The 15,682-nt window shown below is 37.9% G+C and overlaps 1 protein-coding gene across 2 annotated transcripts in view; it reads right to left on the bottom strand.

The window, feature by feature from the left end:
* Positions 1-15,682, bottom strand: part of akt3a (v-akt murine thymoma viral oncogene homolog 3a) — a 78,812-nt gene that overhangs the window by 12,704 nt on the left and 50,426 nt on the right. For both annotated transcript variants that reach the window (XM_043256082.1, XM_043256081.1), the window contains 6 exons: positions 8,908-9,033; positions 5,724-5,835; positions 2,854-2,998; positions 1,677-1,808; positions 1,351-1,416; positions 790-858 (listed from right to left, as the gene is read on the bottom strand). In XM_043256082.1, the coding sequence (XP_043112017.1) occupies positions 790-858; positions 1,351-1,416; positions 1,677-1,808; positions 2,854-2,998; positions 5,724-5,835; positions 8,908-9,033 (650 nt within the window). The remainder of the gene's footprint in view (positions 1-789; positions 859-1,350; positions 1,417-1,676; positions 1,809-2,853; positions 2,999-5,723; positions 5,836-8,907; positions 9,034-15,682) is intronic.

Genomic DNA, 15,682 nt, shown 5'->3' with positions numbered 1-15,682 from the left:
ATTAGAGTATCCAGGACACTTTTATATTGTTGCTCTTCTGATTGCTTCAATTGCTCTCTTTTGTAAGTTGCTTTGAATATAAGCACCTGCTAAATGAATACTGTAAATGTAAAAGAAATAATGTATTTTAACCATGTAGAAAACTTAATTTTTTTTAGCAAAACAAATGTGCATAAAATAAAAATAATACATGTTAACCAATTAGACTACAAAAAAATCATATAACTTATAAAAAATTGTAATAAATAAAAATATATGTGTTGCTATTGATTTAACTTTTGTTTTTATCCATTTAGGTTGCAAAACAAATGTGCATGACATAAAAATACATGTCTAACCATTAAGATCGCAAAACAGTAATATATTAACGCAAAAAATAATGGAAAAAATCAAAATATGTGTTCATACTGATTAAGTATAATTTGAATAAAATCATACATTTAGATTGCATACCAACTTTTCATAATACTTTTTTTTTTTTTTATAAATACTTACCGTTGCTGTTATTAATTTTATATTTCCATTTAGGTAGTAAAACAAATCTATATATCCACTAGTATTGATGATACTATTGCTACCTATAAAATGTTCTCTCTTCAAGCTGTGGATGCATCACAAGATGTGATCTTGCACTTAACTTTTCCCTGATAACAGATTAACATTTTTAGCTCGGCACAACCTCACAGTGAGTAAGTAGATATTAGTGACGGCATTACTACAGAAATAGACTGTCTGCCAACACAGACGAAAAGACAGACGCACAAAACACAAATGCAGACACACACGTACCTCTCCTCCATTGACATACTCCATCACGAAGCATAGGCGGTCTTTTGTTTGGAACGAGTACTTCAAAGACTGAAACAGCAGGTGGATACACCATTAGAGGAAAAACAAAAGCAAGAAAAAAAAAAAAAAACTAAAACAAACGCAACGTGAGAGACGCTCATCAAAATGTATGTGGTGAGAGAAGCGTTTGTCTCGAGAGAAAATGAAAGGAGCGTTTTGAAAAGCTTTGCTCTTTCTCGCGGGCCTTGATGCTAACTTTGAGGGAAGGTGAAGTTTACGAGGGAACACCAGCTTGACTGACAGTGGTAAATTGTTTTGCTAAACCTGCTGTGTATGTTGCGTGGCATACAACAGCATCTGGAGTGTCAGAAAATTACCTCTCACTGGCGACTTCTCAACAGATGCACAGCTACATTTAGGCCGCTAATTTATTACAGTTTATTCTCTACATTATAATGAGGCTCCAGGGAAAAGCCAATCATATATACAAAAGCACTGGGAAGCGTTAAGGTCTCTGTAAATCCACTCGGAATGATAGTTCATTATAAAATGTGTACTCACGGTTAAAAAAGGATGTCTCGTGTTTTTTAGGACTCTGCTTTCCGTGAGCGTGTGGGCCACTTCGTCCTACGGGGGAGAAAAAAAAGAAGGTGGATCATGAATTGTGTTTTGTCAAGATAAACCGGGTTTGCTTACAGTACACATGCTAAGTGGATTTTATGAGGATTTTATTACAAAGCTTCTCAAAAAAGCATGGGATGAAATTTGCACTTTTATAACCATGTTAAAATTGCCTTTAAACTTTGAGATCTAAATAAATGACATACAGAATGAAAAAAAATTCAGACACAATTCAAATTTATTTACTAAACACTCGCGATTCTTACCTTGGCTATAATAACCTCTTTCTTTAAAATTTTCATTGCATAATATTTCCCGCTGGCCTTCTCCCGAACGAGAATGACTTTTCCAAAAGTGCCTTTTCCCAATAATTTTAAGTAGTCAAAGTCATTCATTGTCTGCAAAAAAAAAAAAAAGCAATAAATTGTCAAACTTACTGAAGTATAATTGGGGTCTACATTTCTATTTTGTTAATGTAACTCAATCAGAATAGGTTCACATGTCTCATCTGTGCTGCAGGGATGTAATCCTGCTGCTTGGAGACTTCACTGCCACCAACACACTGACATGTTTGTACATTAGCTTGTTGTTTAAAAATGATGAAACTCCCAGAAATACACGGCCTTAAAAGACATGATCGAGAGAGTGTTTCTTAATTTTGTGCATTTGAGTCGCAAAGTATGTTTCATATATCCTGAATCTGCAGCTGTAGGCGTGCACTGAGCTTTCACACTGACGGCACTTCTGCTGCTGTTCCACAAACAAAATGGAGTGATTTCTAGGTTACTACATCGAGTGCTTCACGAATAAATGGTTGTTTGGGAGCGTGCCAGAACAAATCTTGATTATCATGAGATCCAGTTCACATGAGGAGGGTATCAAATCTAGAGCAGCTACAAACTGCTTAAATCATCTGCAATTGAATAATGCCTGAGAGTTTGTGCACAACTTTATATGGGGGATTTGCATTTACATTTTCTTTGCTGCTTAGTTCCCCATAAAATGTTGGGTTCAGCATCCTCTTCCACCATTCACCCAGCAATGTAAAATCTGCAGAAAATTCATTGAGAGTCACTGGTGGAAGTGTCATTATGGATTATGGAGTCGTAATTTGGCCAGAAGTGACAGTTTAAAGTTAAATCAGCCTGATGGATGCCTTCATTAAAACACACAGCTAAACTGATAGATTTGATTACTTGTGGATTATTGTGATGTTTTTATCAGCTATTCGTTCTGACATTGACTGCAGAGGACGCGTCCAAGTCTTCTAAAAAACAATAAGCAAACAAACTCTTCATCTTGGATGGCCTTGAGAGCGAGTACATTTTCTATTTCTAGGGGAACTGTTTTCTTTATAATAATTCTCTTTAATTTTTTTGCTGGTTCTCAATGTCCCAGGCTTATGATGTCCGCAGCAAATGTCAAAATGTGTATCTGAAGCACCTTGCGTTTGTGATGGCTGATGGACGTGTCCATCTCCTCTTCTCCCATGTTGTCTATCTGTGAGGTGGGACTACACTGGATACGTTCCTCTTCCTGTCTTTGGAGTTTATCTGCCACCATCTGGATCGCCTCTGCCCACTCATCCCTTTGGAAACACACACAAAGCCCATGTTTCTAAAAAAGACACTTATTAAAAGGAAAAAAAAAAAAAACTAAACAAAACACTGCTTAGCGCTTCAAGAACACATTTGAGACACAAACGCATGGTTCAGTTATAAATGTAAACTGAAAAGTGACCTTTTTAGTTTATTGAAGACACCAGGCCAGACCAGAGCGTCCGAGTAATTCACAAGGCCGTTCTCACTAGGTGACAGTATAATCTAACATGAGTGGGGAAGCCGCCCCTCTCTGAGAATAGTGTCTCCCTCCATTGAGTTTTCATTTGTCGTGCAGCACAACATCTGTTGTGTAGAATCAGTGGTGCATTCATGTTTTTGAGCATGTGTTAGTTTAATAATGATGGATTCATCTGAGCGAAGCTAGCAGTTTCTCACTGTTTCACGGAAGCAGACTGAAGTAGACAGTAGGGCTATGTGGTACTGCACAGTACTACAAGTTTACGGTGGTATATGATATCATAATTAACCTATTTTAGTACCCATCTTAAACAACGTGTCACTATTTAGCACATTTTGATAGTTCACCATGTTGATTTAAAAAAAAAAAAAAAGCACCGAACTTATAAGGTGGATTTAAGGTGGTAATCTGGTCTCCTAGCCGGCTCAGTCTAGCTATGCCAGTCTTTTTGAATGTTTTTAAAGAAGTTTTAGAGAAACTGTGTATGAAAAACATGCAGTATATACACACATACATCACAGTTCAAATGTTGATCAGTAAGAGAATTAAAGAAATAATACTTATTAATACTTAAAATAATTCAACAATTTTTATTTAGCAAGCATGAATATTTATTTAGCAGCAAATCAGCATATTATAATGATTTCTAAAATAACATGTAATCTGTAATGAATGGACTTTTTTTTGCCAACCCAAAACTTTTGAACAGCACTGTATGCTACTAAGTGGAATAATGTGCTGAATGGTAGCATTATTAAGATCATCTGCTTTAAGTATCATCCAAAGTGAAGTAATTTTTAACAAAGTTAAAATTTTTTAACTTATTAATACTTACAAACAATATATATCGTATACGTATTTTCATTTACAAGGAATTATAGCATCAATTGAGAGCCAGAGTTTCATCACCTCCATTGGCCAAGGTCGTTCAATTGTTGCGTAAGGTAAAGATTTAGTATTGATACAGAGGTACCAGAGGCTGGTTTCGTACCAAAGCAAAAATTTTGGTATTGATCCAACCCTACCAGGCAGAGTCTGAAAACACGCACTCTTGGGCATTGCCATTTGTTAGTGGGGAATCCTCAAATAGAATAAGAGATGGAAATATTTATTATCTCCAACATAATGTATGGATTTCCATTCTGGCTCTTTTTTCAGCAAAAGCAACAGACCCCACGGTGGCGCATTTGAATTCCCAAGGCAAACTCAAGATCCATTGGGTTAAAACAGTAACATATACGAAGGGCCCTGCGCACACTCTCAAGGTCGTGCGGATGAATGGGTGTGGAGTGGTTTGGTGTATAATGAGCGGTTTTTGCTAATGAGAGATAAAGGCTTTGAATACAGTCTGGCGTGATGCCAGCTGTCGCCACATCTCTCCTCCTCACATGTAGGCCTGCAGTTTCTGGGCCTCTGCCAGTACGCCATGTCCCACTCCTGTTCAGAGTTCTCAGTGTGCGTGCGCGCGTGTGTGTGTGTGTGTGTGTGTGTGTGTGTGTGTGTGTGTGTGTGTGTGTGGGGGTAAACAAAGTGCGCATTGGGCTGCAATGCCCTGTGATAGATACACAAGCAAGTTAGGAGTGCGAGGATAAACGGCTCAGTGTCTGTTCATATCTTTTGTGTGATTAGATGTTCTCTCTGTCTCTTTCAAACTCTATATAAGGTCTGCTTAACCATTGTTGCGTGACCCCAATGATACTGACAACAATACTAGGCAAATATTTCTCAGCTTCTTGGACAGGGGAGATAACAAATCCTAGTTTAATGATATCGAAATAAATGAAAATGAAATAGGTTTGACTATTTTTGGAAAGAAAATCCTAAACCTCCTAAAAGACGTGTGTGTTGTACGTCAAATAAAAATTTGTAAAAAGAATCTAAAAGAGGACTGGATCATTGATCGTCATCGAAAAACAAAAAGGACCAACTGGTTACGAACAGCTGGTTATAAACACAGAGCAACTTACATTTTTTTATGATTCTGGTTCTGTCATACATGCAAATATAACGCAAGTACGTGATGCTTTTCTGACAGCCACAAACTATTTATCACATACATTCATATGGGACGTTTTCTTTGTCTGCAGATTATAAAAAACTGAAAGAGGACCAGCATGAGCTAATGCTTTTGCAAAAACAACTTTTGGGTTGCCTTTTCTTTCTTTGATGGGAAATATGCATTTATATGCATGTTTGCTAAAAGAGAGCATCAATATTGTTCATATGTGACCTTGGACCACAAAACCAGTCACAAGAGGTATATTTGCAGCAATTGCCAAAAATACATTGTATGGGTAAAAATTAAACTTTTTTGTTATGCCAAAAATTATTAGGATATTAAGTAAAGATCACGTTGTTCCATGAAGATGTAAATTTCCTACTGCAAAAAAAGAAATACAATTCTGATGCATATAAAGTTTGCTATAGCAATATTTTTACCTGATTTGTGATCCAGGGTCACATATAGTGATGGTCTTAATAGTGTTGTTTTGTAAATTAGACACCGTTCTCACCTCTCTTCTAGCGTGTCCACGTGGAAGGTCCTCTCTATGACTGTAGTCCATTGTAGACATCTAATAATAAAAGTGTTCGGCTTTGGTCGTTCAGTTTTCATCAGCTGGCATTCTGAAATGACAGACCACAGTAGATCGTAACCACATTAAATTTCATCTTCACAACCGAAAAAAAGACACTATATAAACGTAAGCATCAATCACAGGCAGGGAGAAATCTGACCTGAATACTAAAGTAAACCCAGTCTGCGAGTGTTTGCCATTGTCAGAGTGTTTTATTTGATAAACAGAGGGGAGCAGAGAGTCCGATGTAAAACAAATGGCCATTAGCAGAGAGGAGGCAGCGGGTGGGAGAGAGCCTCGGTGAGATGAACGAGCGAGAGGTACATCTGCTGGAATGTGGTGCAACATTTCATATACAGCGCTTAGCTCTGCCACATCAGCCACTACCCAGTCAGAGGGAAGTAAAGCACATCCCGGATACTTTATGAAAGCAGCAGGGGACATAGCTGTCGTTCTGACTGGGCTCACCGCCGCCGTAGATTCTGGGGACAGGTGAAACGCAACAGCAGCCCTGTCTGTAAGTCCCATAATGAGGGCCCTAAGCTGGCCAATTCCAGCCGCTTCTGAATGACGGCAGGGCCTAAATTTAGACAGGAAGGTTAATGACGACACCGCTAAGGTCACGAAGCCACGCACTGTACAGAACATCTACCTGGGCAGTAGGGGGGAAAAAAAATCAAGCCCCACGCTGAGCGCAGAAAAACAAGGTCACAGCAGCCAGAATGTGACACCTCAGGAGGAGAGGAGGCAGAGCTGACAGTATTGTTTGCTTTGCCACATTAGATCACAGATGACGAGCATTGCTTCAAGCAAGAGACGCTAAGGAAAGCTAGCATGCCAATTAAACAGCCCAGAAGCTGCGACTTCCGCTGCTCACAACATGCAACATCTCTTAAAGGTTTCTCAAGTCCAAAATAAGGTTGAGAGGGTGCCAATGCTCAAAAACATCAGGAGACAAAACGTGGCATCAGCTATGTAAAAGTTAGCGAGAACCGGTTTGAAAAGGAAGGTTAAAAAAAAAAAAATAATAATGAGTTTCCAAAATATACTTTAAATGTATCAAGTACTTTTGAAATGTACTCTTCAAGTAATTCAAGTTGGTTTTTCCAAACTTTACCTTTTTAACCAAAGGTTTTGGAATTTTTAGAAGCCATTACTCCAGTCTTCCATGTCACATGATACTTCTGAAATCAGTCACATGGCCTGTTTTATTTGTTCTCCACAAATACAGTTTAATTAAACTGTATTAAAAAGCATTATACAACGTATACAGCTGAAATTTTTTTTTCTCAAATTCGGTTGTATATTTACCAAATTCTGCTTTCCCATTTTCATTTTTCTGGGTTCCGTTTAAACAGTTTAATTATATTTTAATAATACAATAAATGTCTAATTAATTGAAAACAGTCAAGTCAACTTTATTTTTGTTTGTTTGTTTCTATTTTATTTATTTGTTTACACTAATAAGATACTAATAATGATTAACATAAAAAAATGATTTTTTACAAAATACTTGTTGTGTGTTTTAATTTTTCAATGCATAACAGAGGTTTACAGTAAAAATTAAAAATGGAAGAAAATTTGTGTGATTATTTCTTATTCTTTTAAATAATAATATTAGTAGCAGAACTATTACAAAGTAAAACTGAACTTTTATGGGCTGCTATGAAAACCACAACTAGAAAAAGTTTCTAGTGTAATAAAATTAAACTATTCATTTATGTTTTTTTTTTTTTTTTTTTTTGCATTTAATTTTTCAATTAACTTTTGCGACACTAGTTCATACAACAATTTGATTAAAGTCTACTGACCTACTTTTTTCATTTATTCAACAGTTGACTAATTCCATGACATTCTATGTTATAAATTCAAATTCAACTAATTAAATTTTTGTGACTGGATTCCATGATTCTGTTAAGAAATGATTCAGGATTTGTTGAAGAACAGAAAGTTTGAAAACACAATTTACCGACAAATAGAATTCTTTAGATACATTTACATACATATAAACGTATGTGTCAAAATCTCCTTTGTCAAAGAACTTCCATAGGGCAGCGTTTCCATCTTTGGTGGTGGAAGCTCTAAACAGAACAAATTGGTGGACCTCACCATGCAAAGAGATTTGTCATATGCTGCAATCATTGTTAAAAAAGACAAATTGGTCAATATGGACTGCGGTGTACTAGGGAGCAGATGCAGGGCTGGTCAGGCTGTGTACAGGACTCTGTGAGAGCGGTCCGGAGGAAGGCAGTCTGGTGGCAGTTCGTTGCACAGGGGGTGAGAGCGATGCCATTTCAGAGAGTGCATTAGGCTATCAGCCTCCCAGCACCACCTGGCCTCCCAGCTTTCTGCAACAGATGTGGCAATCCTCTCCCACTGCCAAGCGGACCAGGCCGGATGTATGGCCACCCCTCGCTCCTCCAGCCTTTAGATTAAAACCTGGCTGGGCCCTTTGACGAATGGAGAGTCAGGGAGCCGCTAGTAGCACGTGTCCAGAAACCAGCGCTGAAAGCCATGCACTTTCAGCTTGAGTTGTGTTCCAGAGGAAATAAGTCACTGCCTTCCATCATTTTATTCCCCAAAAATCATTTAAAAACAAGATGAAACGGAACTGTGAAAGACTACAAAGCACTATGGCTAAATCAATCACGTTTTTGCACATCTGGAAGGATCCCAACTTTAGAAAAAGAGTGGCTTACGTTTATCAGTCAGATTTGCCTTAACAGTTGAAGTGGCCCATTTCTGTTCTTGTTTTGTGAGCCTTTAAAAATGTACCTCAAACTTCGTCCCATAAAGGTCATTCAAACCCGTGATTAAAACGTACTTTAGCAAACACAGCCTGTTTTAATTTGAATGATTAGAGAGAATTTAAAATTGCTAGCATTGCATCTCAGTTCATAAAAAATTAGAAATTACACAAAAGACCATTCAAAACCGCATTGTGCTGATCTGTGCTAGCAATTTCTAGCTATCAAATTAGTATATGAACATCAATTCGGATTTAGTACAGATCAGTGAATCCACTTAATTCAAGAGTTAATTCAAGGAGAATGAGCTCCCTGTTGCCTCACAAAAGAATGTACAAAAATAATTATTGTCTTGCTTTGAAGGCATCACTTACTTGCAACAGAGAAGTTATTGAGAGGGTAGGGAAGATCTGCATCCTGTGGCTTCTCCTTGTATCCGATAAAGGACCCATCGGTTTTTAGCAGGAAGTAGCGAGGTCTCCAATTCTTAATATATTCACCTAAGGGAAAAAAAAAAAACTCATGACCTCAAAAGGCTTATGCAAACACACACACACATTAAAAACTCAACCTCCGATTCACACTTATTTTCTTTGACAACTGAGGGAAAGCACGTTTTCACTAAAAACCCACGTTGTTTCGGCTAGTGACAATCTGCGTGAATTAATATCACAAGCTTAATAACCCAAACATACAGAACGAACGCGATTAGACGGTGCTTATCCGTTGAATTGACTTAATTTTGACTTTGCAAATGACTAAACACAGGATTAAAATGTTAACATGTTTACCACCGCTAGTCCAGCTGTCAGCTCCTGCATCATCTGCCTAAATCCGAGGGCAGGTGTCAGAACAACCCAAACCAGGGCCGGTGGCACCAGGTCGGCTTACAGTGAAACGCGTGCGGAAACGCACCACGGAGGGGGTCACAGAATCCTCACACGGGGCAGCAGAGACACCTTTAACCTTTCTGTGCTAAAGCCGCAAAAAACAACATCTGCTGAGCAGCTGGTCATGCCATATTATCATGCAAAACTTCTGGTGCAACAGCCTGCGCTATCTAATAATAAACAGCAGGATTACAAGGGTGTCAGCATCACCACGCAGGGGGCAAAGCCGCACGCACACACAGTCCAATAACAGGCTTCAAGAGTGATAATGCACACAACATCTGCCTGCTGAGTGATGCATGCTGGATGCAGAAGCCAAACACACTTCATTTGCAATTTCGTACAGCGAACAATGAAAAGTTTGATTTTCAGAATACGAATGCATCGCATTTTGTCTGTTGCTCGTCAGCCACACCACACGGTAAACGCCCGAACATTTCACAACATATACTACAGTCAGAGCAGGGTTAGTGACTGATTTCATGTAATCTGGATTAAGTCAGATTTCAAACTTTAAGTACTTGTATTTAGATTAAATTACATTTTAAAATACTCACAAATGGACTAGTTACTTTTTATTGATTACATGATTTCACAATATTTAAACAATAGCAATAATTTACTTATAATTTATTGATTATCCTCAATTCATCTTTTCTATTTTTTAAATGTTCCTTTCTAAAAATAGGCCACAATTTATGTATGCTCAGAAAGCCTTCCAGTTCTGCTGACATTCTCACACACACACACACACACACACACACACACACACACACACACACACAAAAATAAAACCTTTGGGAAAAAAATTAACAAAGCAGCAACTACTGACAAACATATTAATTTTTATTTGAATTATATTATGTATTACTATGCCTTTGGAAGGCTTTATTGTCTTTCAAACACATTAAAATTCACATTATTTTTCATTTACATATTTCTTATCACCTTTTTTGTCATCTGAACCTTTATACACCTGATTATTTTAATAATTAAGTAACACATTTGCGTGTTTACAGTTTTCTGTTGGTTAATGGTCACATGTGCAGGCAAATAAAATATTTCATTTTTAGTAAGTGTTTTATTTAGATTGATGAGATTTGATTTATATTTTATTGACTGAATTAATTATTCATTAATCTTCAGCAATTCCTTCACAAAGCCCATGTAATGTTACATGCACCTGGCGTTGTTAATAACACTGAAGGTAATATATTCTTTTTTACATTTTCATAATATGATACAAAATTATCCTATTTAAATCAATGTCATGAAAGTAGCCTGATATTATTATCTAAAAAGTGCAATGTACTGGATTGCGTTACTAACTACAATTTTTGTCATTTTGTAATTTAGAATCAGTAACGGACATATAATCTGAAATATACATCAAGATGAGATAATTACTTTTATTATTTAAAACAAAATCAGTCCAACAAATGATATTACAAGCCGCCTGAAGCCCTAAAATAAGTGTGTGAGGGGAAAAAATAAAAAGGCGGTAAATAAGAAAACAAAATGCTAATTAAAAATCTTTGAAAAGTTTATAAAAATAAAGTCAGACATATCAAAACAGAAAACACAAACGTATCCTATTTTTGTCTTTAAGCCATACACACTACGCAATCTAACCTCAGGACTCAACTGTTTAAATCTGTTCTAGCTGATCATATTTATTAAGATAGACAATCTGGTATTCGTTCAAGCGCAGACGCAGGAGAATCCACAGACATGTAGTTTCTGAATCTGAACTCCTGGTAATTAGCCACGATCTTCTCTAAGTGACACATGAGCCTCGTGACAGCTCTGATCACTTTTTTTCAGCAGAAGAGAAAATAAACAACATGTTCTATTTGTAACATCCACTTAAAGCATAATGACACCAGCTTCTCCTAATTAACACATCAGAGAAAAACACCTGCTCATGTTAATTTGAGGAGACGGAGGTCTTCGCCGGTATGCCTCAAATGAGGAAGAGGAATCGCTGGGTAGGAGGGAACAGCTGAACAGAGGCATCCGCCTTCCAATCAAAAGGTAGAAAAAAAAAGAAGGGAAAACGGACGAAAGATAAAAGTGGGCTGTGAGTCGACACATAGACAAATGTATGCACGATTGCTATGACGACCGTCTATCACTGACCAAGGTATTTTCTCTACAGATGAAACTTTAGTTTGTTGATTTTTCAAAGACAACATTCAGCTTCATTTCCATGACTTATAAAGAGCACATAAAAGTGTGATGCTCAAACGGCAAACGGAGGATCGAATTCAGCCTGCAACAGCACTATTCAGTTACCCCTCTCCTCTCATCAGTTTTCTAATGTTTCCAATGCTCTTTCTAACACTAAAAACTGACAAAAGCCAAAATAATAATATAAAGAAAAGAATAACATAAAATCCTTTATAAAAAAAAAAAAAATTCAACATCCGAAAGGACCTTGTATTAGCATGTTTTCATTACTTGAATTTTAAGCTAATGTTTTTAATAATTTAATGACAAATTTTGCAAGTTCATGGTTCTCTGATGTTGGTTATAGTTCACAGGACATGCAGGTAAAAAAAAGTGTTTTTTTGTTTTTTTATAACGTTATAACTTTTTTATTTTTATTACTTCTATATTAATATTAAACTTATACACCAACTCTAACTTTAATAACAAAAATTAAATATATAAATATAGTACTGTTGAAAAAATGCAATTGTTCTGTAAAGTTAAAAAAACAAAAAACTTTATTATAATTTACATTGCAGGTTACAATGCTAATATTTATGTTAAATACCTCAGTTTCGTTGTGGTGGGATACTGGTGAATGCTATAAACAACTAGCTATGTAGCTATATAATCAACAATATAATATAATATATTATAATATAATATAACAGATGCTTTTATCTTGTCTAAAGTGAGCACAAGCTGTCACACACAACATTACTCTTGTTACTGGTGGATCAGTTATGGACAAGCGCAAAGCAAAGAGTTTAATCAACGATCTGATCCTGGATCAGCGATGGACTCTTGTTAACCGGCGTAGAGCACAATCACTGTACCGCTGACAGAGCCAGGGGTTGAACAGAAGGGGCTGCGTGACTAAAAGCAAATGTCGCTCGAACCCAGCCAGTGCTGTTTCATCAAACCATTTTTACTGGCTTCTCAATCGTGAAATTTGTTTCTTTAGATCCAAAACAGTAGGCGGACAGTTGGTCTGGCAGGCGCCGGTGATGCTTCAACCGTCAAGTTTCCAGAGCGTTTGGTCAAAGTGAACAGTCCTATCAGTTAGCGTTATTACCAAGCAGCGGGGTCGTGAACACCTTTAGATACGCCTTTCAGACTAGCAATCGATGAATACGGTTGATTTTTCAACGATTACATCTATTTAAAAAAAAAAAACTGCATGGCGATACCATCTCTCTGACTGAAAAGCTTGCAGGTAATACCTGAGCGATCACCAGCAAATATGCAACAGGACATCCAAAGTCCCTGCCGCCCCATTCCAATTAAGTTCTGAGATCCAAACAGCTCCAATTGAACAATTAAAATATCATACCGGGTGCCATTCAATTACAAGCCCAGATTAATTGTTCATTTGTCTGTGGTCTGTGACAGCCTGATGGCTGTGGGACGGAGAATTGGACGGGCCGCTTTCGAGACAGACGCGATCCTGAGCAAACTTCCCCCCAAAACATCCCAGCCACTCCTGAGACTTCCCGAAGGCTCGCTGCCTCTGCCACGCTCGTTCTGACGTGATGGAGCTTCAGCAGGACAGGAGGAAAAAACAAGCCCACGGAACACAAAAAAACAAGGCCATTTGTTAATCAGCCCAAACAAGGATTTAATTTAATGCTTTGGCGGGAACTGCTCTACTTTGCAGATGGCTTAAAGATGGGCATGTGATGGGTGCCCTGGGACCAGCGGGCTGTCGCGTTCCAGCACACGCCGGGCACTCCAAGCGGCACCAGCTCGCCTGGGCACGAGCGCCCACAGCCGCTACAGCGCAGCCTGGGCCCCGGCACGTGGTCGGAGACGTGGGCAGCATTAGGTGGTGCGGTACGGATGGAGAATGCGCGGGAGGGAGAGCTGGCCGCTCGTGGAGATTGGTGTGTTTTGTTCACCATGTACCGCAGCAGCTTGCCGAAGGAGAGCGGCTGGAGTCACTTTGTCAGTTTGGCAGAGACGGACGCAGCATGGACACACTCACACTCTGACTCATTCACACACACACACACACACACACGTTCGCAGCAAACAGTTGCTCAGAGAAACTATTGTCAGAAGTATTGCTTCTCGTTTGACCCGTGGTCTGGTGCTTAGAACTTGCTGCACTTTCATGAAAAGTTCATTCACTATGATGACTTCGGTGAGTAATTCGGTTGGCTGCGGCTGCTTTCAGTCCCGTGGACTGAGAAGAAATAAATGTACATTTTGCCCTCAGTAGTTTCCTCTGTCCACACATCACAGGAGAATTCATTTTTCTAAAAGTTCAAAAACATTTGCATCAACTCCTAAATGTATTGCGCATTGGACAACAAAAATATACACCTTAATTAATTTACCTTCTTTTTTTTTTAACATGTCTCATATATTAAGCATGGTCTTTGTTTAAAATTTAAAATTGAATAGTAATAATAGAAAATGTTATTATTTAGTAATAATAGTAAAAAATGCATAATTTTATTAAATAACCACTTTATTTCAAGGTGTTCTTGTAACACATTACATGTACTTAGTACGGTATTAATATGCAATAACCCTAAATCCTAATATAGTACTTAATATAGTGCTTGCCCTATAGTAAGTACATGTTGTTAATTAATATTACTCAGTACATAAATGTATTATTATTAATGCAACAAAGATACCTGGAAATAAAGTGAAACGTCTTTATTAAGTAATAATGTTAATTGCAATTATTATTTTAAATTAGCAATTGGTATTATCTGTGTAATTCCACTGTAATAATTAAGCAATGAAAAATTATAACCCCAATTTATACACAAAAAGCATTTAAAAAGCGTCAAAAACAACAGATATATGCTTTACAGCTGTAAAGTGACCTTCACGTAACAAAAAATATATATATATTCTTTGTAATAAAAGCCTATTCTCAGACATTTTCCCACAGCTGAACAGCCATTTTCTGTGCAAAACAAGAGAGTAAACGGCACCTAAACCGGCCTCAGCACCAGTCTGTGGGCGAGACAGAACAGTAATGACCAGAGTAAAGTGAGAGACTTTTACAGAGACCGATCTGGACAATGTCAGTGACTTTCAAATGACTCAGCCATTCCTTTATGTAACTGTACTTGGTTGAACGTGACCAACACCAGGACAGACTCAGACATGCTAATCAGCTCCACTGGAAGGCGATGCAGCTGTGAAGTTGTCAAATGCAATTTCAGGGCTTAGCCAAGGTGGGGAGGAGTGGAGTAAAAGCGACAATACTTAGCGACGCTCTGGGGATTTGCTGTATTTTCGCCAGAATTGCCGGCAAAGACTTAAACACTGATCCCCTTACAGAGACGAAGGTCATATCACCTGTTAATACAGCCAGACACAACAAGACAGATTGGCGCCTGCCTCACCACCATCACACCGACCAAGAGCGGCGTAAACAAGAGGTGACACCAAAGTGACCCCTTAAAGATGAAAAGGAAAAGACAACCTAGCCACGTCCACCAACCGTGAAAATTCCCAAACAATATATTGACTAATACGCTTCTTCGCTGCAAACAAAACACTTTTCTAGATTAGATTTTTTTGTCTTGTTTTCAGCCAAAATCTACAAATTCTTAAATCAAGACGGATTTTCAGAAAAAACTAGTCGAAATTGAGTATGTTATTTCTTGAAACAAGCTGAATAAGCTGCCAGTGAGTGTAAGCGAAATAAACATTGTTTTCTGTTTGAAATAAAATTATTACGATTATTACGGGTTTTGTACCTTTTTTTCTAAAACCACAAGATGCTGAAAAACAACGACATGCTATCTGCAACAAATATAAATAAAAAGTATCATATTATATTGTATTGTAAGATCTTGATCATCTTATTTAAAGGTTTTTCTGCACGTGATCACTTTTAATAGACAATTAACACACTTGCAAAGGTATGCAATTAACGTGTCATGCAATGTAAAATGAAATTTCCCCTTGAAGCATGTCTTCCACTGCAGGCATTAGTGCGTGTGTCCTCTGAGCGTCCTAAGGGAGGGCAGCAGGGTGAGCCAGTGGCGCTGCAGCCGTGGACTCGACACGAGGCTCTCAG

This window comes from Puntigrus tetrazona, chromosome 13, assembly GCF_018831695.1.
Source record: "Puntigrus tetrazona isolate hp1 chromosome 13, ASM1883169v1, whole genome shotgun sequence".
NCBI classification, from domain to species: domain Eukaryota; kingdom Metazoa; phylum Chordata; class Actinopteri; order Cypriniformes; family Cyprinidae; genus Puntigrus; species Puntigrus tetrazona.
The sequence above is the reverse complement of the archived record's forward strand: the minus strand, read 5'-3'. Positions and strand labels throughout refer to the sequence as shown.